At 40.6% G+C, this 27,560-nt stretch overlaps 2 protein-coding genes across 2 annotated transcripts in view; one reads left to right on the forward strand and one right to left on the reverse strand.

Annotated features, from left to right (window-relative positions):
* ralbp1 (ralA binding protein 1) overlaps positions 1 to 27,560 on the reverse strand; it is a 57,379-nt gene that overhangs the window by 28,338 nt on the left and 1,481 nt on the right. Inside the window, exons 2-4 of the mRNA XM_072259006.1 lie at positions 15,126 to 15,414; positions 13,503 to 13,964; positions 9,854 to 10,203 (exon numbers count right to left, since the gene is read on the reverse strand). Of these exons, the coding sequence (XP_072115107.1) occupies positions 9,854 to 10,203; positions 13,503 to 13,964; positions 15,126 to 15,369 (1,056 nt within the window). The 5' untranslated portion in view covers positions 15,370 to 15,414. The remainder of the gene's footprint in view (positions 1 to 9,853; positions 10,204 to 13,502; positions 13,965 to 15,125; positions 15,415 to 27,560) is intronic.
* On the forward strand, positions 17,828 to 18,979 carry LOC140189130 (craniofacial development protein 2-like). Its single transcript, XM_072245863.1, has 2 exons — positions 17,828 to 18,527; positions 18,672 to 18,979. The coding sequence occupies exons 1-2, from the start codon at positions 17,828 to 17,830 to the stop codon at positions 18,977 to 18,979; spliced, it is 1,008 nt and encodes a 335-aa protein (XP_072101964.1).

Genomic DNA, 27,560 nt, shown 5'->3' on the forward strand with positions numbered 1-27,560 from the left:
TTTATAAGTGGCGGGGCCAAAGGTTTGTTCTTGGAGCACAAAATTTAGAGGAAGATTGCTGGAGAAGTAAATGATCTTGTCAAAAGGCAAGGCACAATTGCAAGTCAAAGTTTGTGAACCCTTTGCAATTAACTGGTTTTCTGCTTTAACTGCTCATAAAATGTGGTCTGATCTTCATTTAAGTCACAATAGTAGACAAACACAATCTGCTAAACTACTAACACACAAACAATTGTACATCCTCTCGTCAATACCAAGTACACCATTAGGTTCTAAAGAGTATGTGAACCTCTGGGGTAATGCCTTCTACAACAGTGATTTGGAGTCAGGTGTTCCAGTCAATGAGATGAGATTGGAGGTGTGGGCTGTAGAGTGCCCTGCTCTATAAAAAAGACACACAAAGTCAGGTTACTGACAGCCTACTATTCTCAAGAAAGATCTGTTTAGGTGCACTATGCCTGAATCAAAACAACTTTCAGAGGACCTTAGAAGAATTGTAGAAGCTGGAAAAGGCTACAAAAACATTTCTAAAGACCTGGGTGTGATCAGCCCACAGTAAGAGAAAATGTCCACAAACAGAGGAAATTTATTACTGTTGCTACTCTCCCTAGGAGTGAGCATCCTGCAAAGATCACACCAAGAGCAAAACATGCAATGCTGAAGGAGGTGAAAAAGAACCCAAGGGTAACAGCAAACTTGCAGAAATCTCTAGAACATGCAAGAATTTATTCATGTGTCCACCAGAAGAAAAACACTGAACAAGAGTGGTGTTCATGGAAGGACATCATGGAGGAAACCACTGCTCTGCACAAAAAAATTGCTGCACCTCTCAAGTTTGTAAAAGACCACTTGATTGTTCCACAACGCTTCTAGGACAACGTTTTGTGCACACATGAGACTAAAGTTGAACGTTTTGGTAGAAAGGCACATCACAATGTTTGGAGGAAAAGGGCCTTGCACACCAACACCAAAACCTCATCCTAACTGTGAAGCATGGTCAAAGGAGCATCATGGTTTGGAGCTGTTTTACTGCCTCAGGGCCTGGACAGCCTGCAATTATTGAGAGAACAATGAATTCAAAATTGTATCAAGGCATTTTACAGGAGATTGTCAGGGTAGTGGTCCGTCACCAGAAGCTTAACAGAAGTTGGATGATGCAACAAGACAGTGATTCGAAATACAAGAGTAAATCAACAGAATGATTTAAAAAGAAAATTCATGTTTTCAAATGAACAAGTCAGAGTCCAGACCTTAACCCAATTGATATTCTGTGGCAAGACCTGAAGAGGTCTGTTCATGCAAGGTATCCCAGAAATATTGATGAACTGAAACAGTTTTGTATGGAGGAATGGTCTAAAATTTCTCCTCGCCATTCTGCAAGTCTGATCAGCAGCTACAGGAAATATTTGGTGGATGTTATTGCTGCTAAAGGAGGTTCTACCAGTTATTAAATACAAGGGTGCCTGGACTGTGAATGATTAAACAATGTGTTCAATAAAGACATGAGAAGTACAATTGTTTGCATGTTATTAATTTAGGCAGATTGTGTTTGTCTATTATTGTGACTTAGATGAAGATCAGACCACATTTTATGAATAACTAATGTAAGATACAAGGAAATTGCAAAGAGTTTCTTGCAAATGAACTTGGAAGGAATTTATTTGTATTATTAGACATTCCAATGATCAAAACACTAAAATTCAAAATGAAGGGCAGTGGTAAGGGAAATGTGAGGAAAACTGTTTTTAAAGTTAAAATATTTATACCTGGAACTCAGCCTGTAAACAACAGCAACTACTGTTTCAATTAGAACTTCCAACAGAATTAGATGAGTAGTTCAGAAGAAAAGCCACATCCAAATGCAACAATTCCAGGAATGGGCTGACAGCTGGCAGGTAACATTCATGCTAAATGACTGCCAGACAATAATGGTGCTTAACAAGAGAAAATCAAGCCATCACCCCTTGATTTTCAATAGTACTGCCATCAACGGATATTCCACTTTCAATATCTGGGGAGTTACCACTGAATTAAAATTAAATTAACCAAATATACATGATTTTAAGTGCAGGTGAGAGGCAAGGAAACCTATAGTGTATAACTCACCTCAAGTGAGGAATGTGATGGAATACTCCCCTTGTGTCTGGATTCAACACTCATTAGGAAGCTTGACATCATATAGGACATAGCCCTTTTGACAGGCAAACCTTCCACTACCATTCACTTACTGCACCTCCAATGCACAGTAGAATCAGTTTGTACCATCTATAGAATGCAGTGCATCAAGTCGCCAAGGCTCCTTAAACAGCTGCTTCCAAATCTGTGGCCTGTACTAGCTGGAAGGATGCAAAACACAGGAACACTACTATATGGAAGTTTCCTTCCAAGCCACACACCTTTCAAATTTGTAAATACATCACTGTTCCTTCACCATTGTTGAGACAAAATCCTAGAACTCACTTCCTACAGCACTGCAGGTGTACCCATACCTCAAGGTCTGCAACAGTTCAAGAAGAAACCTTCTCAAGGGCAATTAGGGATGGTCAATTAATTTCTGGGTCAGCCTGTGAAGGATGCATGCCTTGAATGAATAAAAGTTTCTTCATTCCAGAACTCAACCAAGTAAGCTTTCTTTGCACTATCATCAATACAAGAACATTCTTTCTTAAAACTTAAGACCAAAACTCAACAGTGCTCCAGATCTGGTCTTAATAATGCTTTTTAAAGTTGCATCACACTTTCCATTTTTATTCCAGGTTACTTCTAACAAATGGTCAAAATAAACCTTCTTAGGTATATGCTGTACCTACATGCCAACCCTGTGCATTCTATGCACAAAATCAACAAGGTCCCTTTCTACAAGAATATTTTGTAGACTCACTCCAGTTAACCTTCCAAAGTGAGTACTTTCATTATACTCTTACGTGCCAGTTTCATACATGCTTCCTTAATCTTATCAACATCCCCTAGGAGACTTTATGGATGGTCCACAAATTTCTAATCCAGCCACTTTTAAACTGGTAGTATATGTGGCTACAGTACACTCAGCCTCTTCATCCAAGTCATCAACATAGATTATAGATAGTTGAGGCTCTACCAATGATTACTGTGACACCCTAGTAATTACTGACTGCTAACCCAGACGGGGAGAAAGCAAGGAAAATGGGGTTGAAAAATAAAATCAGCCATAAATAAATTCTGAAGCAAACTTAATGGGCCTAATTCTGCTTCAATAGCTATGATCTAACCCGAAAATGACCCATTTTCCTCCTTTTCTGCAAAACCTGCCACTACGTTGACAACAGCCTTTTGAGCAGTAATATTTGATGTGGCACCTGCTCATTTTTTTTTAGCATCAAAGAACTCTAGTAAATTTACCAAACATGATTTTGCTTTCATAAGATTATATTGATTAAGATAGATTATCCAATTACTTTTTAAAAAGACATGTTATCTTCTTATAATTGATTCTCATTGAAACTCTTACAATCTGTTATTATAATTTGTTTAACCATGTATTATATTTTCCCTGACTTCTAAATATTTGCAATCTATCCTAGACATATTTCAATAGGTCAATAGGTAGATTTAATGTCGGAGAAATGTATACAATATACATCCTGAAATTCTCTTTCTTTGCAAACATCAGCGAAAACAGAAGTGCCTCAAAGAATGAATGACAGTTAAACGTTAGAACCCCAAAGAACCCCAGTAACCCCCTCCCATGCACAAGCAGCAGCAAGACAACAACACCCTCCCTCCCCCACCAGCAAAAAGCATCGGCGCCCTCCACTGAGCGCTCAAGCTGGCAGCAAAACATCAGTAAAGACATAGACTTGCAGTACTGCATAGACTACTTGTTCACCTGGTTATCCAACATGCCACAGGCTCTCCCTCTCTCTCTCCCACAAGTAAGGGAAAAAGATGTGTCCCCGTTTCACAGCGAAAGGGGAGACATAACAAATAACTTGCTGATTTATGATGTTAAAAGTCTGTTGCGTCGCTTTTTCTGAGCTCCACGCCCAGAGAGTTGGCCCCTGGGCTCAAGTCTTTGGACACACACCACACAGCAGCTAATCCACTGCTCCCCATGTTCCGTGTTCTCCCATGACGCCTCAGTCAGGGGCACCAGCCTTGAATCCAGAGCCACGAAAACCTGGCACCCTGAAGGCATGCTAGTCTTCCAGGCTGTGTCCTTGGGATATCAAAAAGCAGCCGGTCGTGAGGCCCTGAGAGCAGGTCCCATTCCTGCAAAGAACTAAAGTCAGAGTGTAACTCCAGGTCAGGGTCTTCAAAACCCCAAAAACAAGATTATAGGTTCTTACATCACATACAAAATGCTGGAGGAAAATAGCGAGTCAGGCAGCATCTATGGAGGGCAAAACCAAAGGTTGAAGCCTGAACGTCTGAAGATTGAACTTAGTGAGTCTAGTCCAGAGACTGGTGGTTGGAGCTCTAATGTCTGCAAGTCTGGAAGTGCAGGCCAGAAAGTCTGGGGCCAAGGTCTGGAGGCCTAGAGGCAGTCTGTCCTGGGGTCGAAGGCCTGCATGTGTGAAGGGGGTTGATTTGCTGCTGTTGTTGCTGCCACCATGCTGCTCTGTGTTGTATTGAACATTGTGGGCATACTATGTTGGCACCAGAATGTAAGATGACACTTCTGGGCTGCACCCAGTGCATACTTGGATGTGTTGTTTATTAATGCAAATGATGCATTTCACTGTATGTTTTGATGTACATACGACAAATATATCTGAATCTCAAACAGTTAATGTTTTGGGCCGAGACCTTAGTCAGGTCTCAGCCCAAAACTGCAACTGTTTATTCCCCTTCGTAGATACTGCCTGACTTGCTGAGTTCCTCCAACATTATGTGTGTGTTGCTAAAATTTCCAGCACCTGCAGAACTCTTGTGTTTATGATTACAAGTAGGAGATTGATTTCTGTTTAGTCCATCACACCTACTGGGGCATAGGCCACCGACAGCAGCTCGCCAGGTTCCTCTGTCCTGGGCCTGTCCAAGTTATCCCCCAGGTGTAGCCCAACTTCGAAAATCCTTCCTCTCCCAGGTATGAGGTCTTTGGAGCTTTTGTTCACATTTCTGTAGCTCTAGATTTTTACAGGATGGGATTGTAGCCCATGCTCAACCCTCTTCCTTTCATAGCTGGGCTTGGGACAGTCCAGGACAGTTAATTTCTGTCCTGATACCATCAACTAATATATGCAATAACTCTCTCAAAACTCAGTATCCTAAAATTCTCCTTTCTGGCCTTCCCGACAAAAAGTACACTTCCCAGATTTGGTCACATATAATATCCCGTTCTTTCAATAACTTCCTCATTAACAAAAACAGATCTCATCTCATCCAGTAATACTTACAAATCTAAACTCTCCATAGTCTTAATCCAACAAATCTTACAAGTGCCTTTAACATTGAAAATATATTCCACAAATCGCTGAAGTCACAGTTAGCCCCATTACTACTTAACACCTTTAACTGGATCTTGCAGAGAGGAGAAACTCCACCTTCCTGGAGAGAAGCAATTATTTGTTATTCCTAAAGAGGGTAAGGATAAACTAGAATGTGGTAATTATCGGCCAGTTAGCGTTCTTAATTTAGATTACAAATTATTTACATATTAGCACACAGATTGGAAAAGCTTTTACCTGGCCTAATCCACTTAGACCAGACTGGATTTATTCAACAAAGACAAACACAGGACAACATAAGGAGAACTCTACACATACTAGAACAGGTTACTAAGAACGGGACAAGGACAATGTTAGTGGGATTAGACGCTTAGAAAGCTTTTGATTCAGTTAGTTGGGCATTCCTATACAGTGTTAGGAAGATACGGCTTTCAAGAAAAGTTTATTAAAGTAATCCAGACTTTATATGACAGCCCTACAGCTCAAAATAAGATAAATGGGGACCTCTCTGACTCCTTTATTTTAGAGAGAGGCACTAGACAGGGATGCCCAATTTCTCCTCTCCTTTTTGCGCTATACATTGAACCGCTTGCCCAACTAATAAGACAGAGTGAAATTGTAAAAGGTATCAAGGTGGCAGGGATTGAACAGATAGTGGCGTTATTCGCAGATGATGTTTTACTCTATCTGAGTGAACCAGAAAAATCATTTATAGGATTATTTACACTGTTGAATGACTTTGGGAAAATAACAGGTTATAAATAAATGTAAAGAAAACGCAGGTTATGTCCCTAAATTATATACCATCCAAAAAACTGCAGGATACATATGATCTTAAGTGGGAAGCTAAATCATTAAAATATTTAGGAATAACCCTGCCGAAGGATCTTTCAACGCTGTCATAGGTAAATTATGGGCCATTAATTTCAGAGATAAAAGCAGATATGCATAGATGGAATCTTATCCCCTTTTTAAGTTTAAATTCAAGGATAAATACCATAAAAATGAATATTCTCCCTCGGTTACTCTATCTTTTCCGGACTTTACCTGTGGAGGTGGATGATAATCAATTCAGGGAATGGGACAAATGGATTTCCTGCTTTATCTGGCAAGGAAAGAAACCTAGAATTCGATATAACACCTTACAGTTAGGGAAGGAAGGAGGAGGTATGGTACTTCCTTGCTTGAGAAATTATTTTTATGCTTCACAGATAACCCCTCTGTTATATTGGTGTAATAGAGAATATAAGGCTAGATGGAAGGGAATAGAATTTGGATTGGTTGACAGTTTTCCTCTACAGGCCTCAATAGCAGACAAAGGATTGATGGCCCAATTGGAAAACCTTAAAAACAGCTGGATAAATCTTACATTAAAAGTATGGCAGAAGGTGGTTAATTCATGTGGAATCAATAACATGTTAAAACTTTTCAGATGGTGTGCATATGATACCGAATTCCTTCCCAACAGAGGAGATAAAAGACTTGAACTATGGATAAAGAAAGGTCTTACAACCTACCTCTCATTTATACATAAAAGAGTATTACAAAGTTTCCAATTCCTGCAGGACAAACATAGCCTAGAACACAATGACTTTTTTAGGTACCTTCGAGTACGACACCATGTTAACCAGAGTTGTAGATATACAGACTTATCAACAGTAGAATTAGAATTTTTCAAGATTCTGAATTCGGCTTACAGTTCAATACCAAGTAAATCAGTTTCTCGATTATATAATGCACTCTCCCATGCTAAAAATGTAAACACATTGTATATTAAAGAGAAGTGGGAGAAAGAAGCGAGGTTGGTACTTTCAGAGGAGGCTTGGGGGAAAATATGCAGCTTTCAGTGGTCTTCGACTAACTCTTTGACTTGGAGAGAACATTGCTGGAAAAATATTATAAGATACTTCAAGACCCCATATCAGGAAAAATATAAAGACACAAACGTGACTTGCTGGAGAAGGTGCGGCTCCAAGGAGGCAAATCATTTCCATATTTTCTGGGATTGCCCTAAGTTATTTTATATTGGAAAGGTATTCATAGAACATTAGTTAAGGTACTTAAGACCCAGACACCTCTGAACTTTGAGACGCTCTATTTGGGGCATGTATTGTTTCTTGAACAGAAGAAAGATATAAAGTTGCTGCAGGCCCTTTTAGCAGCAAGTAAGAAATCAATCACTAGAAAGTGGCTAAATCCAATACCACCTACATTAGAAGATTGGCACAAAATTATCTTGGAAATATTTAAAATGGAAAAGATGACTTACTCTCTGAGAATTCAAAAAGAAGAATTTTATCAAATTTGGAATAAATGGATTGAATATATAACCCCAAAGTGACCAGACTTTAGATGACTCTCCTAATGATTCATACTACTCTTCTCATCAACACAGTAATATTGCTAACGTAAGCACCCCTGGTCTAAATGTTTACTGTTTTTGTTTTTTTTTCCTTTTTTTGGAAAATGGAGAATTAACACAAGTAAAGGAAAAGATTTGGGAAAGGGATAAAAAAATAATAAAATTAAGTAAATAAGTACATAGGGATTGGATAATTATGTTTGGGGGTAGGAGCAAACATGAACAAGTTAGGATATAAACACCTACAACGGTAGTTACATAGGCCTACAGACAATATTTTGGACCAGAAAGAAATGGTCCAGAAGAGATATATGGAAATTATTATTAATCCACTATTATTACTATTTTTCTTAACAACTAATATCATTACTTAGCCTAATAGAGTAGAATTTCAACTGCACATAATTATCTATTTAAGTGTCTAATTTCTTTTTATATCATCTTAATGTGTACTTAGGAATGTATAAATAATTATAGATTTATACATATAAAAAAAGTAAAAGGTTATACATGTGAAAAAAGTTCATGATACTTGTGAATTCCTTATCCAAATAAAAATAAAAAATTAAAAAATATATTCCATACTTCACTAAAATAATTACATACACCAAAAGATGTGCTCAAATCTTAGTCCCTGACCAACATTTCTTTCGAATAACCAAGAAATGTTTTGATCAAATCAGTGCCAAGTTTCCCACACTACCATAGTAACTACACAATAAAATTACTTAGTTGGCCAGAGATCATGCAATGTGTACTTTTTCTAATTTAAGGTGATTCTCAAGGGAACTCTCTATACCACAAAAGCTATCACACTTTTTCAATCATACAGTAATACAGCACTGAAACAGGCCATTCAGCCTATCTAGTCCATGACAATCCAGTTTCTACCTATGCACTTTATCATACCTCTCTTATCCTTGTATCTTCATTTCAAAAACAATGTTCAGCAGCTAATCTCAAAAATCAACAATTTACTAAAGATAAATCATGACTCAAGCACTTTTCACTTGGTCATCTGAATAGACCCAAGAAGTCCATCAGCATTTACAGTAAGTTTCAGGACAAGTCACTGAGAATATCTGGTGGCAATGTCCACTTAACTCATATACTCAACCAGTTGAGTAAAGATACACAGAAATAAACAAGCCAAAGCATTGCAAACCTTGATATTCCATCTAATCTTAACATTCCAAAATACAGACAAGTGAGAGCAGCTCAAGATTTAACTTATTTCTCTTATTCCTTGTTGTAGAGATAAAGATGCATTATTAAACCACAAACAAACTGAAGCCACCACTGGACCGACAACAATTATTGGATTTTGGTGAAAGTAACATGGGCATTCATTCTCACATGCATGAGTGGACTACTATGCTTAATTTGAACTCCACATAATCTATGGAATTCAAGGGTTTAAATTTGCAAGTGTAAAACCTGTAAATCCTAAAATAAAGTTGCTGAGTAGTGCCACTTTCTCCAGAATTGAACTCAAAAAAGAAACTGTCCTCATTATGAATTAAGTGACCTCCTTTTTACCGTATACATGAAAAAGGGAGCAACAGCGGGCCATCAGGCTCATCAACCCTGTCTCACCATTTAATACAGCCATGGCTGATCTACACTAAGTTCAACTTTTCTTCTGTGCCATTCCCCCAATAACCCTCTATTCCACACACTGTCAAATATTTAAATACTTAACCCTGCCTCCAACACCCACTGTACAGATTCACTAACCCCTGTACATAACTTAGCTTTAAATGACAAGCCCTTGTAGTTACGTCATGATTTTGAGACTCTTCCATTTGTGCTAACATCCTAGCATCTACCCTGTCAAGCCTCACTAGGACCTTGTATTTGAATAAGTCCAACTCTCATTCATCTAAACTTCACCCTATGTTTGCATGCAGATATGGTATAGACCCAAAACTGGAGAAACTAAACAGAAATCATGGAGGAAGAAAAAGCAAAGGTTTAACTGAATAAATGGAACTACTATTTTCTTAATTTACAGCAAATTCTATAACAATTATACTAACAAATAAACTTGGATCACATACAGTACCTGAACAGTAGGGCTAAGAACAATAGAAATATTCTGGATGTTCATTTTTGTTTCACTTTCTTTTTCAATGACATGGTTCATATGGATAATAAGCCAAGAAAAGAGAAGGTAATTAGGTGCAGGCAGTTCTTTTAGCAGACGCTGGCACTCCTGGACTTTTTCACTGTCTGTGCCTTTCCCGCACGCATCCTCAAACTTCATCAAAAGTTCCTTGGTAAGAATATTTTCTGGCAACTCACGAAGGTATTGTTTCAAGAGGCTGGCCACTGTATTTGCATCATAATCATCCAAATTTGGAGACTCTTCACGATCATATACAATTTTTAATTCATCTACTTTTGATTTGGTCCCTAAGTCAGAGAGTAAATACAAAAAGCAGAATATTCATTATTTCAATGAAAATTAATTTTACATATTGGAAAATAAATGGAATATCAATACAAATTTTTCCTGGATGCTAAGCAGTGTAACCAAATCCAGTTACATGACTGTAAGTTTCTAATTTTGCAGACCTTAGGAGACTCTGTAAACCTACAATTTAGAGCTAGGCCAGAATCACTTAATTCTTAACAGCACAAAACAGGGTAATCACCTTAAGATCCTGACGGCCTGTTTACAAATGGAGCAGCAGCAGCCCACCTCTAGCAATGACCTATCGTCACTGTGCAAATTGCTACCATCCACACCATTTGCTCCAGACAGCCCATTAACTGCCTTCACAGACAGCCACTGCACATTGCCAACGCTCCACACTGAATCACGCTCAATTCCTTTCAGATGGTTCCATTAGCACTCTCATTCCTGAGAATGCAACCTGAATTCCAACCTGGGGTCCACAGACCCCTCAGTTAATGTTAAGGGTCCTTTGCAGAATATAGGTTGAGAACCCCTGTAATAGATGGACTAGCTCCAAATGGGCAATACACTGGCGCAAATGGTAGCAGTTTCAAAAACTGACCTGAAATTAAATTTGTACCTTATACTACATTACTGATTGTCAAAATCTATATTTAGACTACAGAATTTCAGTTGGCTTCTTTGACTTTGCTTTTTTCCCCATTTTAGATTTTCATTTCCCAGGTTAGTTTTACCCTCCAATGCAAGATAACTAAGATGCTAACCTAACGACTCAAATAGAAACCGTAATGTTTAATTTAAATAAACCTATGTCTTCAATATGGTCTCAATTAGAACTACCCTATGTACCCTAGGAAGAATGTAACACACATTGCTGATCCCTGTTGAACTCCCTGCATCCTAAGATCACACCGCACCATTTGGAAAATCAGTCCAAAAAAATCAGATTTTATTCTTGGCCAACTGATGGCTAGTAATTCAGTGCTGTAAGCAAGCAAGCAAGTTTATCTGTATAGCACTTCTCAAACACAAAGCAATTCTAAGTACTTTACATAGAACAAGATATAAAAATCAAACAGCAGATTTCAGACAACATATAAGAGAATAAAATCACACAAAAAAATAGATATGATAAATAGAAGTTACAGTGCAGGAGATGCTAATTAAAAGCTATAGTGAAAAGAGAAGTTTTAAGCCTCGATTTAAAAGAGCTTAAAGTTGGGGCAGACTTGATCCTCTGGAAGGTTATTCCAGATATGTACAGAATAGTAACTAAAAGCTGCTTCACATGTTTGGTTTTTACTCTGGGGATGGTAAGCAGATCTGCCCCAGACAATCTGGGAGCTTGGGAAGGATCATAATGCAGCAAGAAATCGGAGATGTATTTTGGCTATAGACCATTCCGTGCTTTATAAATCAGTAGCAATATTTTAAAATCAATCCTCTGATGGACTGGAAAGCAGTGTAGCGATCTGAGAACTGGAGTTATATGTTCTACTTTCTTGGTCTTAGTGAGGACTCTAGCAGCAGCATACTGAATGAGCTGCAGCTGTCTGAGGGATTTTTTTTACAGACCTGTGAAAATGCCATTACAGTAGTGAAGCCTACTAAAAATAAAAGCATGAATGAGCTTTTCCAGATCATGCTGAGACATACAGTGCCTATAAAAAAGAATTCACCCCCTTAGAAGTTTTGTTTTATTGTTTTACAACACTGAATCACAGTGGATATAATTTGGCTTTTTGACATAATTTGGCTTTTCAACAGAAAAAAATTCTTCATGTTAAAGTGACACCAAATCATCACTGATGTAGCCAATTGGTTTTAGAAGTCACATAATTAGTTAAATGGATATGTTTTTGGAGACCTATGTGCAGTCAAGGTGTTTCAATTGATTGTAGTAAAAATATCTGAAAGGTCCAACTGCTGGTGAATCATTATCCTGGCAAAAACTACACCATGAAGACAAAAGAACACTCCAAGCAACCCCGCAAAGAGGTTATTGAAAAACACAAGTCAGGAGATGGATACAAGAAAATTTCCAAGTCACCGAATCCCCTGGAGTACAGTTAAGTCAATCATCAAGAAATGGAAAGCATATAGCACAGCTGTAAATATGCCTAGAGCAGGCCGTCCTCAAAAACTGAGTGACCTTGCAAGGGGACTAGTGCAGGAGGCCACCAAGAGACTTATGACAACTCTGGAAGAGTTACAAGCTCCAGTGATTGAGATGGGAGAGTGGCAAAGTTAAAGCCACTGTCGAAAACTTAGGCAATCAATTTTTTGTTTTATATTTGTAAGTAATTTAGATCACTTTGTAGAGATGTTTTCACTTTGAACAGAGTCTTTTTCTGTTGATCAGTGTCAAAAAAGCCAAATTAAATTCACTGTGATTCCATGTTATAAATCATTAAAACATGAAAACTTCCAAAGGGGATAAATACTTATAGGCACTATAAGCCCTTTAAACTCTCGCTATATTTTTAAGATGGTAGTAGGCTGACTTTGCAATTGTCTTAATGTGGCAGTTAAAATTTAACTCAGAGTCCATCACAACACCAAGGATTCTGGCTTGGTTTGTGGTCTGTAACAACAAGGACTGTAAGTGAGCACTAACTTTCAATCACTCTATTTTGGCACCAAACACAAATATTTCAGTTTGCACTTTGTTTAACTGGAGGACATATTGGCTCATCCAATCAGTGTTTGTTCAATACAGTTTTGTAGTGATTGTACGGGACCATAATCAGTGATTTGTTCAATAGCTAGAAGAACATTTTTTTTGCATGAGGGGCAAATTTCTTCTATGCAGAGATTTGTATATGCCTGGAAGAGGTTAGCAGGGGTAGTAGCTGAAGCAGGCAGTTTGATGGAGTTTAAGAGGCTTTAAGATAAATATGAAGGGAATGGATGGATATGGGTGATACACAAGAGGACGCAGTATAAATTAGCATCAAGATTGGCACAACATTGTGGGCCAAATGGGCTGTCCAGTGCTAGGTTCCATCAAAATCATCACACTTTTTTGGGTGAAGATAAAACAGATAAAAAAATGATTGCTGATGCAGAGTAACTAACTACAAATGTAAATCAATCAGCATCTGAACATCTAGAGGAAGCATGGATCTAACAGATACTGATTTTAAACCATAAATTTAATCAACCTTATAGTTTCAACTTACATAACAAGAAAATTCGTGCAATGAAAAGGTTTTGGAAGCAAGTTCTAATTTTGCATAATTGCTCTCTTCAACAAAAACAGTGAACAGCCCAAACTAAGCTGAAACCATACCTGATACCCTATAAATGCCTTCACTTTTCATGCCATAATTTTCAATATAGTCAATGCATTCACGAAAAACTGCTGGTAGCTGGATCCCATCATATAGCATAGTCCTCTCAGCAGCCTCAGCCAATGGAATACCAAAGATAGGCCGGAAGGAAGAAGGAGTATCCATCTGAACTGCTTCCTGCTCCGGAACAGGTTTTTTCTTTTTCTTTTTCTCTTTCCACTGTTTAACGACATCTGCTGCAGTTATATCTTTGGACTTTTTCTCCTTGTGTTTGTCCTCTTTATGCTTTTCCTCTTTGTGCTTTTCTTCCTTTGGCTTTTCTTTGATCTTAAAATCTTTTTCTTTCTTCTTGGAGAAACTAGGCTTTTTGAAGACATGGATACCCTTTGGTCTTTTCATCTTTGATGGGCTCTCTGCTTCATCACCTGAGCTGTCCTCTTGGAAGGCTGCATACCCCTCAGCTATGTAAAAAGAAAGGAAAATAAGGTCCATGTTGTTTTTGTTTTATAATCTGCCACCTTCTCAGACCTCTCCAGGACACAACTTCTTAAAACTATATCATGAATCATTCATGCAAAATGCAAGAATTCTTAAACCTCCGTCATAACTCGATAAAAGTATGGTGATTGCCTTAAATCCACTTTCCTAACTGATTCCCACTCCTTGGAATTCCTCATGTCCCCAAAATTCTATCAATATTAATCTTGAATATACTCTCTGGCAGATTACCCATTGTTCTCTGAACTGTACAATGCCAAAAATTTAAAAGGAGTTGTCCTGTTTAATATCAATTCTAAATGGACAATTTATTATCTTGAGCCTATAGCCCAAAAGTTCTAGGTTGACCATTTATCCTTCAAAAAAAAAAATTAGGTTTCAACATGTCAAACTCTAGAGTGCTGTATAGACAGACTATCTCTGTTCAATCTCCAGAAGATGATCACATCCAATGAACTAATCTACTGATTCAACATTACACTAGTTCCAAGACAAGCACGTCTTTAAATAGAGAGCAAAACTATACACAGTACATCAGATGCGGACTTAAAGTCATGTGGAATCACAGGAAGCTTTCCTCGCTCCTGTATGCCAATCACTTTGCAATAATGATAGTCATTTGCCTCTTAATCACTTGCTCTATCTGCATACACATCAATATTCTTCTGTACACCAATTTTTACCAGTTTCTCATCACCCAAAAATACCTTTCTATTATTGAATATAGTATAACTACAATAATTTACCATTTGCAAATTATGGCTCATATTGTTTCTGCTCACCAAGATGAGAATATTAGTATTGAGAAATCAAATGTTTTCCATTTCAGAACAAACTGTAGAGTGGAGACTTCAGCCTGAGTGAGATATCTAATAATGAAGTCAGTTTATATTGTAGGTTCAAACCCATTAGCAGCTGGACTGAGAACTAAACACACAAACTTCACAGTCAATTTTTTGAGTGGAGTAAAAAAAAAAATCAGGATCCAGGGATTAAAAAGATCAGTTTACCCCTCCTGTCCATCCACTACTTTCCTCACACGATCAGTTAAATCATAGTAACAGTCCTGGTGCATTTTTATGGTCAAAGTAAACATATCATGATCTTTGGTGAACAATACTTACTTCTTTTTTCTTTCTTTTTAAATTTGCCTTTTTTCTTTGTGTGCTCCTTTTCGTCGTCAGACACTATATCAACAGACTCATGCAGGCCTTCATGAGGAGGTGAAACTTCACCTGTTCGATACAGTCCTGGGAATTTTGTAGGACTGATCTCCTCGGAGCTTGGAGTACGAGCTAGGCCACTGCCATGCTCAGCCCTGCGGTGTTCACTGGGACTGCTCGTTGGTGGCAGGAAACATTCAGTCATTGTTGCACCTGGGAATTTCTCCCTTTCATTACCTGTCCATAACACCTGAGAATGCAAGAGGTATTAAACAAAAACAATTCCATAACAATCCAAAAAAGTTTACAATATGACAATCTGGAAAAGAGAAACCATTTTCTCTTTCCAATTTACATTTAGGCAGGTACCGATTGCGAAAATTAGTTGGTAGGTTAATTGGTCGTTGTAAATTATCCCATGATTAGGCCGAGTTCAATCAGGGGTTGCTTGGGCGGCACGGGTCAACGAGCCAGAAAGGCCTATTCTGTGCTGTATCTCAACAAATTAAAAAAAAAATAAAAGTTCATTAAAGTATGTAACAAACCTTTTAGATCCTCCCTTTCTCCAAGCAACAAGAAAATTTATGAGATATACATGATCAAGAAAGTAGGCAGAGGATAAAAGGGAGGTGTAGATTACGTGAGCAGCAAAGAACCAAAAAAAATGTGGAAAAGCTTTTTCACAAAGCAAATGACAGTGTGTTAGAGTACTCTGCCTAAAAGCACGCAGACTCATTAGAATTACAATCAGGTTTATTATCACCAGCACTGGACGTGAAATTTGTTAACTTAGCAGCAGCAGATCAATGCAATACATAATCTAGCAGAGAGAAAAAAAAATAATAATAAATAAAATAAAACATAATAAACAAGTATATCAATTACGTATATCGAATAGATTTTTTAAAATGTGCAAAAAACAGAAATAGTGTATATTAAAAAAAAGTAGTGTCCAAAGCTTCAATGTCCATTTAGGAATTGGATGGTAGAGGGGAAGAAGCTGTTCCTGAATCGCTAGTGTGTGCCTTCAGGCTTCTGTATCTCCTATCTGATGGTAACAGTGAGAAAAGGGCACGCCCTGGGTGCTGGAGGTCCTTAATAATGGACGCTGCCTTTCTGAGACACTGCTCCCCAAAGATGTCCTGGGTACTTTGTAGGCTAGTGCCCAAGATGGAGCTGACTAGACTAACAACATTCTGCAGCTTCTTTCGGTCCTGTGCAGTAGCCCCCCCCATACCAGACAGTGATGCGGCCTGTCAGAATACTCTCCACAGTACAACTATCGAAGTTTTTGAGTGCATTTGCTGACATGTCAAATCTCTTCAAATTCCTAATGAAGTACAGCTGATGTCTTGCCTTCTTTATGACTACATCGATATGTTGGGGCCAGATTAATTCCTCAGAGATCTTGACACTGAGGAACTTGAAGCTGTTCACACTCTCCACTTCTGATCCCTCTATGAGGATTGGTATGTGCTCCTTCGTCTTACCTTTCCTGAAGTCCACAATCAGCTCTTTTGTCTTACTGACGTTGAGTGCCAGGTTGTTGCTGCGGCACCACTCCACTAGTTGGCATATCTCACTCCTGTACGCCCTCTCGTCACCACCTGAGATTCTACCAACGATGGTTGTATCGTCAGCAAATTTGTAGATGGTATTTGAGCTATGCCTAGCCACACAGTCACGTGTATATAAAGAGTAGAACAGTGGGCTAAGCACACACCTTTGAAGTGCGCCAGTGTTGATTGTCAGCGAGGAGGATATGTTATCACCAATCCGCACAGACTATGGTCTTCCGGTTAGGAAACTGAGGATCCAATTGCAGAGGGAGGTACAGAGGTCCAGGTTCTGCAACTTCTCAATCAGGATTTTGGGAATGATGGTATTAAATGCTGAGCTATAGTTAATGAAAAGCATCCTGACGTAGGTCTTTGTGTTGTCCAGGTGGTCTAAAGTGTGGACAGCCACTGAGATTGCATCTGCCATTGACCTATTGTGGTGATAGGCAAATTGCAATGGGTCCAGGTCCTTGCTGAGGCAGCAGTTCAGTCTAGTTATAACCAACTTCTCAAAGCATTTCATCACTGTCGATGTGAGTGCTACCGGGCAATGGTCATTAAGGCAGACCACATTATTTTTCTTAGGCACTGGTATAATTGTTGTCTTTTTGAAGCAAGTGGAAGGTTGAAAATGTCCTTGAGTACTCCCGCTAGTTGGTCGGCACAGGTTTTCAGAGCCTTACCAGGTACTCCATCGGGACCTCCCGCCTTGCGAGGGTTCACTCTCTTTAAAGACAGTCTAACATCGGCTTCTGAGACAGAGATCACAGGGTCATCAGGTGCAGCAGGGATCTTCACAGCTGTAGCTGTGTTCTCCCTTTCAAAGTGTGCATAGAAGGTGTAGTGAAGCATCGCTGCCATTCATACTATTGGGTTTCGCTTTGTAGGAAGCAATGTCTTGCAGACCCTGCCAGAGTTGCCGTGCATCTGATATCTCTTCCAACCTCATTTGAAATTGTCTCTTTGCCCTTGAAATAGCCCTCCACAAATTATACCTGGTTTTCTGGTACAGGTCTGGGTTGCCAGACTTGAATAAAACAGATCTAGTCTTCAGCAGACGACGTTACCTCCTGGTTCATCCACAGCATTATGTAAGGCATTATGATGACAGACAAGCCAACAAACCCTATACTTCCAGAGCCGGGAGTGCTCAGGAACTCTGCGGAACACCCAGACCCTGGCCGAGACAGGCAGTATGACAATGCAACCTCAAACCCCACAGGGAGGGTTGAGTCCGACAGGGGGGCCGAGCGAACTGCGCCTCTTTTGCGCTGTAAGGTAAAAACGATCATCTCAACCTTCAACGCAAACACCATCCGCCTCTTGCCTCGATGCACAGAGTTGGCATCACAGGCAAGCAGCTACGAGATCTCCATCCTGGGGATCCAAAAACACCGTTGCGTACACCCTGACGAAGAGATAAGGTTCACAGAGGTAGAGAGGATGCACCTCATCACCTCGTCCGCATGGAGACAGCCGACGACGATGTCAGCACAAGGAGGAGTAGGGCTGATGTTGAGCTGCAAGGCGAAGAAGGCACTGAGGGGCATAGTCAGTGACAGAATCCTTATTGCGGAATTTGACGGAAACCCAGCAACCTCTGTCATCATCTGTTACTCCCCGTACAACTGCAGCGAGGAGGAGGTGGAGGCCTTCCACAGTAAACTTCATGAAGCTGTCACTTCAATACCGGCACATAACTTCCTGGCTGTGCTCGGCGACTTTAATGCCCAGGTCGGACTGGAAGATGTTCCATACTCATACCAAGACTTTACCAACAGAAATGGACAATATCTAATTGAAAACAACAGGAATTCTGCAGATGCTGGAAATTCAAGCAACACACATAAAAGTTGCTGGTGAACGCAGCAGGCCAGGCAGCATCTCTAGGAAGAGGTGCAGTCGACGTTTCAGGCCGAGACCCTTCGTCAGGACTATCTAATTGATTTCATCCAGGAACACAGTCTCATTGCCGCCAACACACAATTCAAGAAGCGAGCTGGTAAACTGTGGACATACGAAAACAGTGCCTCCATCTACAGGAAACAGCTCGACTACATCCTAATAAGAACAAAATTGCGTAATTGTGTGATCAACACAGAAGCCTACAGCACCTTCAACTCGGTCAGTTCTGACCACAGAGTAGTGTCAATGCAAGTGAGACTGAGCCTGCGGCAACCCAAAGCCACAGGTCCCAAGGAGAAGGTAGACTGGAGGCATTCTCCTCACAACCTATTCTTCAAGCCCAGTACATAGTGGAGGTGAGAAATTGCTTCGGCCCACTGGAAAGGGGGGAGGAAGAGACTGCCACCGACCGCTATCAACGGCTCATAGACGCACACACAGATGCAACAAAGAGTTTGCCTACTATGAAGCGAATCAAGAAGACCTGGATCTCCAAACATCCTGACATCGTCGCAGCAAGAGGTGTGGTCAATGCTTGTCATGCCGAACTTAGGAGCAAAACAGGAGAGCTGAGACAAGATCAAGACAGCAAAGAAGAATCTCTTTGCCACCTATGACCAACTGAAGAAGAGGAACTAGCTGAGAGGATTAGAGAGATATAGGCTGCTAATGAAGACATGCAGCATGGAGAAACATGGTGCCCAGTCAATGAAATCAGTAGACGGAAGAAGTCCCCATCAGGTCATATAAGTGGTAAAACAACAGAGGACCGTGTCCAGACATGGTTTACCCACTTTAAGAACCTGCTGGGAAGCCCTCCAACGATCACAGAAGAAGAAGAGGACATACCCACGATACTAACACAAGTCGACATCGATGACAGCCCCTTCACCATTGAGGAACTGAAGAAGGCCAAATATGCACTCAAACAGGGCAGGAGCACTGGACCAGATGGGATACCACCAGATGTCCTGAAGAACTGCGACCTGGACAACATCTTGTTGGACATATGTAAGACAGTACTGGTGAAAGGCGACAAACCAGAACAGTGGTCACTCTCAAACATTATCCCAGTCCCCAAGTCTCGATCCCTCACGAAGACAGATAACTTCCGCGGTATCAGCTTGACCTGCATCTTAGCAAAGCTATACAATCAGAGGATCTTGAACAGGATTCGCACCGCCATTGATCCTAAGCTAAGATTCAATCAGAATGGTTTTCGGCAGAAGTGCACAACAGTAATGCAAATACTTGCTCTCCATAGGATCATTGAGGAAGTCAAGAAGAGCAACCTACTAGCCGTGCTTACTTACATTGATTTTCACAAAGCTTTTGACTCCATTCACCGAGGTAAAATGTTGAAGACCCTGAAAGCTTACGGAGTGCCAGACCTTCTACTGAGAGCAATAGAGTCCAGCTATACCAAAACCATGGCAAAAGTTGTATCACCAGATGGAGAAACAGCAGTGTTTGAGCTCCTAGCTGGTGTGCTGCAAGGAGACACTCTGGCACCCTACATCTTTATAATCGTCCTTGATTACGCTCTGCAACAAGCTACCAAAGATCATGACAAGCTTGGTTTTACCATAAAACCAGGGCAAACCAAAAGGGTCAGACCAGTTATGCTCACAGATCTAGATTTTGCAGATGACATAGTCCTGCTCTCTGACCAGATGGAGGAAGCACAGCAGCTACTGACAGAAGTGGAAATTGTGTGCAATAAAGTTGGACTTCACCTAAGCGCTAAAAAGACAGAGTACATGGTGTTTAACTGCGACGAAGGTACTCTCAAGACCGTAAAGAATGATGCCATTAAGAAAGTCTTTGACTACAAGTACCTCGGGTCAAGAATGATGAGTTTGGAGAAGGACATAAAGATACGGAAGGCGCTGGCGTGGAGAGCTATGAACAACATGAAGGAAATCTGGAAGTCGTACCTGACCAGAGGGCTTAAAAAGAGGATTTTCATAGCAGTCATAAGAGTCCATTCTCACATACGGATGCAAGACATGGACACTCACCAAGACTATGCGAAAGTCTCTAAATGGTTGCTATACACGAATGCTCGGGACGGCTCTTGACGTGCGTTGGCAACAGCACGACGAACTTTGATGCTCACCACTAAAATCGAGGCGAGAAGACTGCAACTAGCAGGGCACTGTCTACGCCACGTCCTCATATGGGAGCCCAAGCACAGGAGGATGAACCCTGGGCGCCCGCCCCAGACTATGGTCAACACTCTCCTAGAAGATAGCAGCGCGGTTAATGTAGATGAACTGAACATACTGATGAGGGAGAGAGAGAAGTGGAGAGTCCGTCATTGTGCCTGACGACGGCACCCTAGGCCTGAGTCGACGTAGTAGTCATCCACAGCTTTTGGTTTGGGAATGTACAGTAAGTCTTTGTAGGCACACACTCATCCACACAAGTTTTAATGAAGTCGGTAACAACTGCAGCATACTCATCCAGATTCAAAGATGAATCCCTGAAAACAGTCCAGTCCACCAATTCAAAGCCATCCTATAGGTCAGTGGTCCCCAACCACCGGGCTGCAAAGCATGTGCTACCGGGCCGTGAGGAAACAGTATGAGTCAGCTGCACCTTTCCTCATTCCCTGTTACACACTGTTGAACTTGAACACAGGGTTGCCAACTGCTCCATATTTGCTGGGATATCCCGTATATTGGACTAAATTGGTTTGTCCCATACAGGACCGCCCTTCTCCCGTACTTCCCCAGCTAAGGTAGAGCATTCCTATGAAACCTTTCGTGCCGAAATGGCGTAAAGCGAAGAAGCAATTACCATAATTTATATGGGAAAAATTTTTGAGCGTTCTCAGACCCAAAAAATAACCTAACAAATCATACCAAATAACACATAAAACCGAAAATAAATAACACTAACATATAGTAAATGCAGGAATGATATGATAAATACACAGCCTATATAAAGTAGAAATAACTTATGTACTACTAGAATGGTTGGGGGGTGGGTATCAAATTAAAGAGACTAGGAGAGAGGAGGTTAGTTCACAAATAGAGAAAGCTAGTAGACAGTGTGTGAGGGAGGATAGGCAGGGGACAGAGATCAGGAGCACTCAGACCAAAGATGTAGGGGGCAAGAAAGAAAAAGATAGCAAAGTTGTTTGCTCCATTAAGGATAAACAGAGAGTAAGAGGTGGAGAGTTTCTCAAAGGCATCTATTTTAATGCTAGGAGCATTGTAAGAAAGGTGGATGAGCTTAGAGCATGGATCGATACCTGGAAATATGATGTTGTAGCTATTAGTGAAATGTGGTTGCAGGAGGAGTACGATTGGCAACTAAATATTCCAGGATTTCGTTGCTTCAGGTGTGATAGAATAGGAGGGGCAAGAGCGGGAGGTGTAGCATTGCTTGTCAGAGAAAATATAACAGCGGTCCACTGGCAGGTTAGATTAGTGGACTCGTCCAGGGAGGCTATTTGGGTGGAACTGAGGATAGGAGAGATGTAGTGACGCTTATAGGGGTGTATTATAGACCAACTAATGGGGACCGAGAACTAGAGGAGCAAATTTGTAAGGAGATAGCAAATATTTGTAGTAAGCACAAGGTTGTGATTGTGGGAGATTTTAATTTTCCACACATAGACTGGGGAGCCCATTCTGTAAAAGGGCTGGATGGTTTGGATTTTGTCAAATGTGTGCAAGATAGTTTGTTGCAGCAAACATAGAGGTACCAACTAGAGAATGGGCAGTGTTGGATCTCCTGTTAGGGAATGAGATAGGGCAGGTGACAGAGGTATGTGTTGGGGAGCACTTCCAGTCCAGTGATCACAATAACATTAGTTTCAATATAATTATGGAGAAGGATAGGACCGGACCCAGGGTTGAGATTTTTGATTGGAGAAAGGCTAACTTTGAGGAGATGCGAAAGGATTTAGAAGGAGTGGATTAGGACAATTTGTTTTATGGGAAGGATGTAATAGAGAAATGGAGGTCATTTAAAGGTGAAATTTTGAGGGTATAGGATCCTTATGTTCCTGTTAGGTTGAAAGGAAAGGTTAAAAGTTTGAGGGAGCTATGGTTTTCAAGGGATGTAGGAAACTTGGTTGGGAAAAAGAGAGGGATTTACAATAAATATAGGCATCAAGGAATATAATAAATATAGGTGCTCAAGGAATATAAAGAATGTAAAAAGAATCTTAAGAAAGAAATTAGAAAAGCTAAAAGAAGATACGAGGCAGCTTTAGCAAGTAAGGTGAAGATAAATCCAAAGGGTTTCTACTGTTATATAAATAGCAAAAGGATAGCGAGGGATAAAATTGGTCCCTTAGAGAATCAGAGTGGACGGCTATGTGCGGAGCCAAAAGAGATGGGGAAGATTTTGAACAATTTCTTTTCTTCGGTATTCACTAAGGAGAAGGATATTGAATTGTGTAAGGTAAAGGAAACAAGAAGGGTAGTTATGGAAAGTATGACAATTAAAGAAGAGGAAGTTCTGGCGCTTTTAAGGAACATAAAAGAGGATAACTCTCTGGGTCTGGACAAGATGTTCTCTAGGACCTTGAGGGAAGTTAGTGTGGAAATAGCAGGGGCTTTGACAGAAATATTTCAAATGTCATTAGAAACGGGGATGGTGCCGGAGGATTGGCGTATTGCTCATGTGGTTCCATTGTTTAAAAAGGGTTCTTAGAGTAAACTTAGCAATTATCGGCCTGTGAGTTTGACGTCAGTGGTGGGTAAATCGATGGAAAGTATTCTTAGAGATGGTATATATAATTATCTGGATAGACAGGGTCTGATTAGGAACAGTCAACGTGGATTTGTGCGTGGAAGGTCATGTTTGACACATCTTATTGAATTTTTTGATGAGGTTACTAGGAAAGTTGACGAGGGTAAAGCGGTGGACGGTGTCTATATGGACTTCAGTAAGGCCTTTGACAAGGTTCCACACGGAAGGTTAGTTAGGAAGGTTCAATCGTTAGGCATTAATATCAAAGTGGATTCAGCAGTGGCTGGATGGGAGACGCCAGAGAATAGTGGTGGATAACTGTGTGTCAGATTGTAGGACAGTGTGTAGCGGTGTGCCTCTAGGATCTGTACTGGGTCCAATGTTGTTTGTCATATATATTAATGATCTGGATGATGGGGTGGTAAATTGGATTAGTAAGTATGCAGATGATGCTAAGATAGGTGGTGTTGTGGATAATGAAGTAGGTTTTCAAAGCTTGCAGAGAGATTTAGGCCAGTTAGAAGAGTGGGCTGAAAGATGGCAGATGGAGTTTAATGCTGAAAAATGTGAGGTGCTACATTTTGGTAGGACTAATAAAAATAGGACATACATGGTAAATGGTAGGGCATTGAAGAGTGCTGTAGGACAGAGGGATCTAGGAATAATGGTGCATAGTTCCCTGAAGGTGGAATCTCATGTGGATAGGGTGGTGAAGAAAGCTTTTGGTATGCTGGCCTTTATTAATCAGGGCACTGAGTATAGGAATGGGATGTAATATTGATCCCCCGGGATCAATAAAGTATGACTATGAAATTGTATAAGGCATTGGTAAGGCCAAATTTGAAGTATTGTGTACAGTTCTGGTCACCAAATTATAGGAAAGATGTCAATAAAATTGAGAGAGTACAGAGGAGGTTTACTAAAATGTTGCCTGGGTTTCATCTCCTAAGTTACAGAGAAAGGTTAAACAAGTTAGGTCTTTATTCTTTGGAGCGTAGAAGGTTGAGAGGGGACTTGATAGAGGTGTTTAAAATTATGAGGGGAATTGATAAGAGTTGATGTGGATAGGCTTTTTCCATTGAGAGTGGGGGAGATTCAAACAAGAGGACATGAGTGGAGAGTTAAAGGGCAAAAGTTTAGGGGTAACATGAGGGGGAACTTCTTTACTCAGAGAGTGGTGGCTGTGGGGAACGAACTTCCAGCAGAAGTGGTTGAGGCACGTTCGATGTTGTCATTTGAAGTTAATTTGGATAGATATATGGACAGGAAAGGAATGGAGGGTTATGGACCGAGTGCAGGTCAGTGGGACTAGGTGAGAGGAGGAGTTCGGCACGGACTAGAAGGGCCGAGATGGCCTGTTTCCATGCTGTAATTATTATATGGTTATATGTATAGTCGGGAAGATGAAGACAAAACTGATTTGTGGGTGGAAAAAATCGGCACGTACGCGCATGCGCACACAGGTGCCCGCGCAAGGCTTCATGGTCATGGTAGTCTTTTCCCGGGATAAAATGTCCTGGGATTTGACTGCTAATTTTGTCCCTTATTTGGGAGTGAGAAAGTTGGCAACCCTAACTGTAAAAGACATGTTGAGGCAAGTTTAACCCTACTTGAACACCCACCCCAGTCAGCCGGTCCACAAGAATATTGTCAATATTAAACCGGTCCACGGTGCAAAAAAGGTTGGGGACCCCCTGCTATAGGTGCTCCTGTGCTTCCTTTGTCCAAACCTTCTTGGTCCTCACTGCTGGTGCTGCAGTCTTCAGTCTCTGCCTGTGCTTAGGGAGTAGAAGTACAGCTAGATGATCAGACTTCCCGAAGTGAGGGCGTAGAATAGCACAGTAGGCATTCTTGATGGTGGTGTAGCAATGGTCCAGTGTGTTGTTTTCTCTGGTATTGCAAGTGATCTGTTGATGGTCATCACTTTCAAAAGACAATTAGGTAAACACTGGATATAGATTCAAACTTACAGGGGGAAAATGGGGAAAAGGAATGTTCGTGCAGAAAGCTGGCAAGAGCTTGATGTGTTGAATCTGTGTGGAAATATTCCATAAATTTTCAGTGTACTATAGATTACCAAATAAATTTACACCAACTACCCATTTTTCACAACAAAGATGATAAAAGTATGACATTAGTTGACAGCAAAATGATTTTATGTTCTTAGAAATTAGCTTTCAACAAATATCTTTGATGACTGAAGAAATTTTAAAATTCTATTTAAAAGTATAAATAATCAGGAAGCAACTACTTTTCTCAAATATTGCTGGAAATACAGCAATGAGGAAATTTATTTTGGGGGCATTCACCAAGTTAGTCCACTGGTTACATTATACAGCTTAAGGCAATGATATCTGTAGACAGAAAGTTGTACTAAGTCATGGGCTAATTATTGGTACAGTAAATAAGTAAAAAGTTGGTAAATACTCAAATTGAGAAATGGACTTCCTTTATTTCCAAATTTCAGAAGTTTTTCTTTTAAACAACTATGTTACTGTCGAACAGTCACCTTATTTCTCATTAACATTTTGCAAACTAAGCCCATAGTTTAGAATCATTTGAGTTCACAGGATGTTGGCCTTTTTCTGAGGGCACTTACTGTACCGTATATGCAACTAAAACTTCAGATGAAGGATGGGAAGGTTTGTGTCAGTGTGCAGTCTGTGACCCTCAAACTACATGGCCTTCTACAAACATATTTAGAGATACTTAATATTTCTGGCTACAAGGGGCTTAACTAAGCCATCCTCTTCCTTGAGGCTACTAATTACAGACCTTCTTGGAAGGAGAAACTGAGCACATTTCATCTTGCTCCAAGGATCAATCACTGATTATCATGGAGTCCAAAGCAAAAAGAGAAGCTTGCTAGTCCATTATTTTGCTTTGGAGTTCCTTCTTGATGTCAAGTCCCATTAACTGCAGTAGCAAAAGACTCTGCATGGTATTCCAGAGTCAGCTGACATCCACTTGACTCTTGTTGTCTCAACAGCTCTGAGGAAGAATGTCAATGTTCACCTTCAATGCATTGCACCAGTGCATAAGGGAAATAAAGAAAAGCGAGGGTACAGGTGATCAGAAGGGCAACAGCAATGACATCAATAAATCTGACCATCAGCATTTGGGGCACAAATATAAGTTTATCCTGAATGAACTGCTTTATCTGCTCGTCTAGGTGCACAGCTCCATCTGTAGAGCAGCTGGAGTTAACATACAGCTGACATCTTTAACCTTCTTAACTAGTAAATCCAAACGTAGTGTGAAGTTTGCTGTCAGGTGCATTTAAACAAAAGTTGCCACTCAGAACACTTGGCCATGAGGTGAGCAACAGCAATAAGAACTGCTGGAAGAAAGACAGCATAGACATTGAAAAGGTAGAATCTCTTACAAGGTGTCTGCTAAAGTCAACTTCAATAGTGAAGTTGCATTGCGCAGTAAAATACCCATGCCATAGGAATCACAATTGTTCCTGATTAAAAACGCAAACACGAAGAAATCTGCAGATGCTGGAAATTCAAGCAACACACATCAAAGTTGCTGGTGAATGCAGCAGGCCAGGCAGCATCTATAGGAAGAGGTACAGTCGACGTTTCCGGCCGAGACCCCTCGTCAGGACTAACTGAAAGGAGAGCTAGTAAGAGATGGGGAGCAGTGAGAGATAGTTTCACTGAATTCCAGTCAAGGAGAAGATTTAAACTTCTTCAGTGTAGGTATCACCGGAAGAAGCTTCGCAGTAGTGATTGTTAATTAATCCACTGCCAATGTTTGCCAATTTGCTATAAACTGCACTCCTTGGCAGGTTGTTCCAAATTCACAATATATCATGAAGGCCTTTTAACAAAACTGTGTGATAAAAGATTAAATTCCTTAACAGCTGCTCATTCTAAATCCTGGAACTCCTTAGACAAGTGTACCTTTCCCAGATGGACAATACAGGTTGAAGGCAGAAATTCACCAGCACCTTCTCAAGGGTAACTAGGAGATCGTGCAGAAGCAGGGGGACCAGGGGGGTCATGCAGGGGGGGGGGGACTGGGTGGGGGGGTCACACAGAGGGAGGACAGACCCGGGTGGGTTTGCTTATAGGGGTATGGTGGGGGTCACATGGAGAGAATGGTGACCTGTGTGGGGTTGCGCAGGGGAAGGGTGAGCAGTGTGGAAAGAGGTTGTGTGGGGGGGGGGGCAGCAGGGTCACATGGAGGGAGGGGGAACGGGGGCGGGGAGGAA

Source organism: Mobula birostris, chromosome 1 (assembly GCF_030028105.1).
Source record: "Mobula birostris isolate sMobBir1 chromosome 1, sMobBir1.hap1, whole genome shotgun sequence".
Taxonomy (NCBI): Eukaryota; Metazoa; Chordata; class Chondrichthyes; order Myliobatiformes; family Myliobatidae; genus Mobula; species Mobula birostris.

Bases quoted from the DNA above. Each gene is read 5' to 3' on its own strand.
- LOC140189130 (XM_072245863.1), top strand. From the start codon at position 17,828: ATGACAGACAAGCCAACAAACCCTATACTTCCAGAGCCGGGAGTGCTC. The intron at 18,528-18,671 runs ACAACAGGAATT...ATCTAATTGATT, and splicing joins TGGACAATATCTAATTGAAA to TCATCCAGGAACACAGTCTC.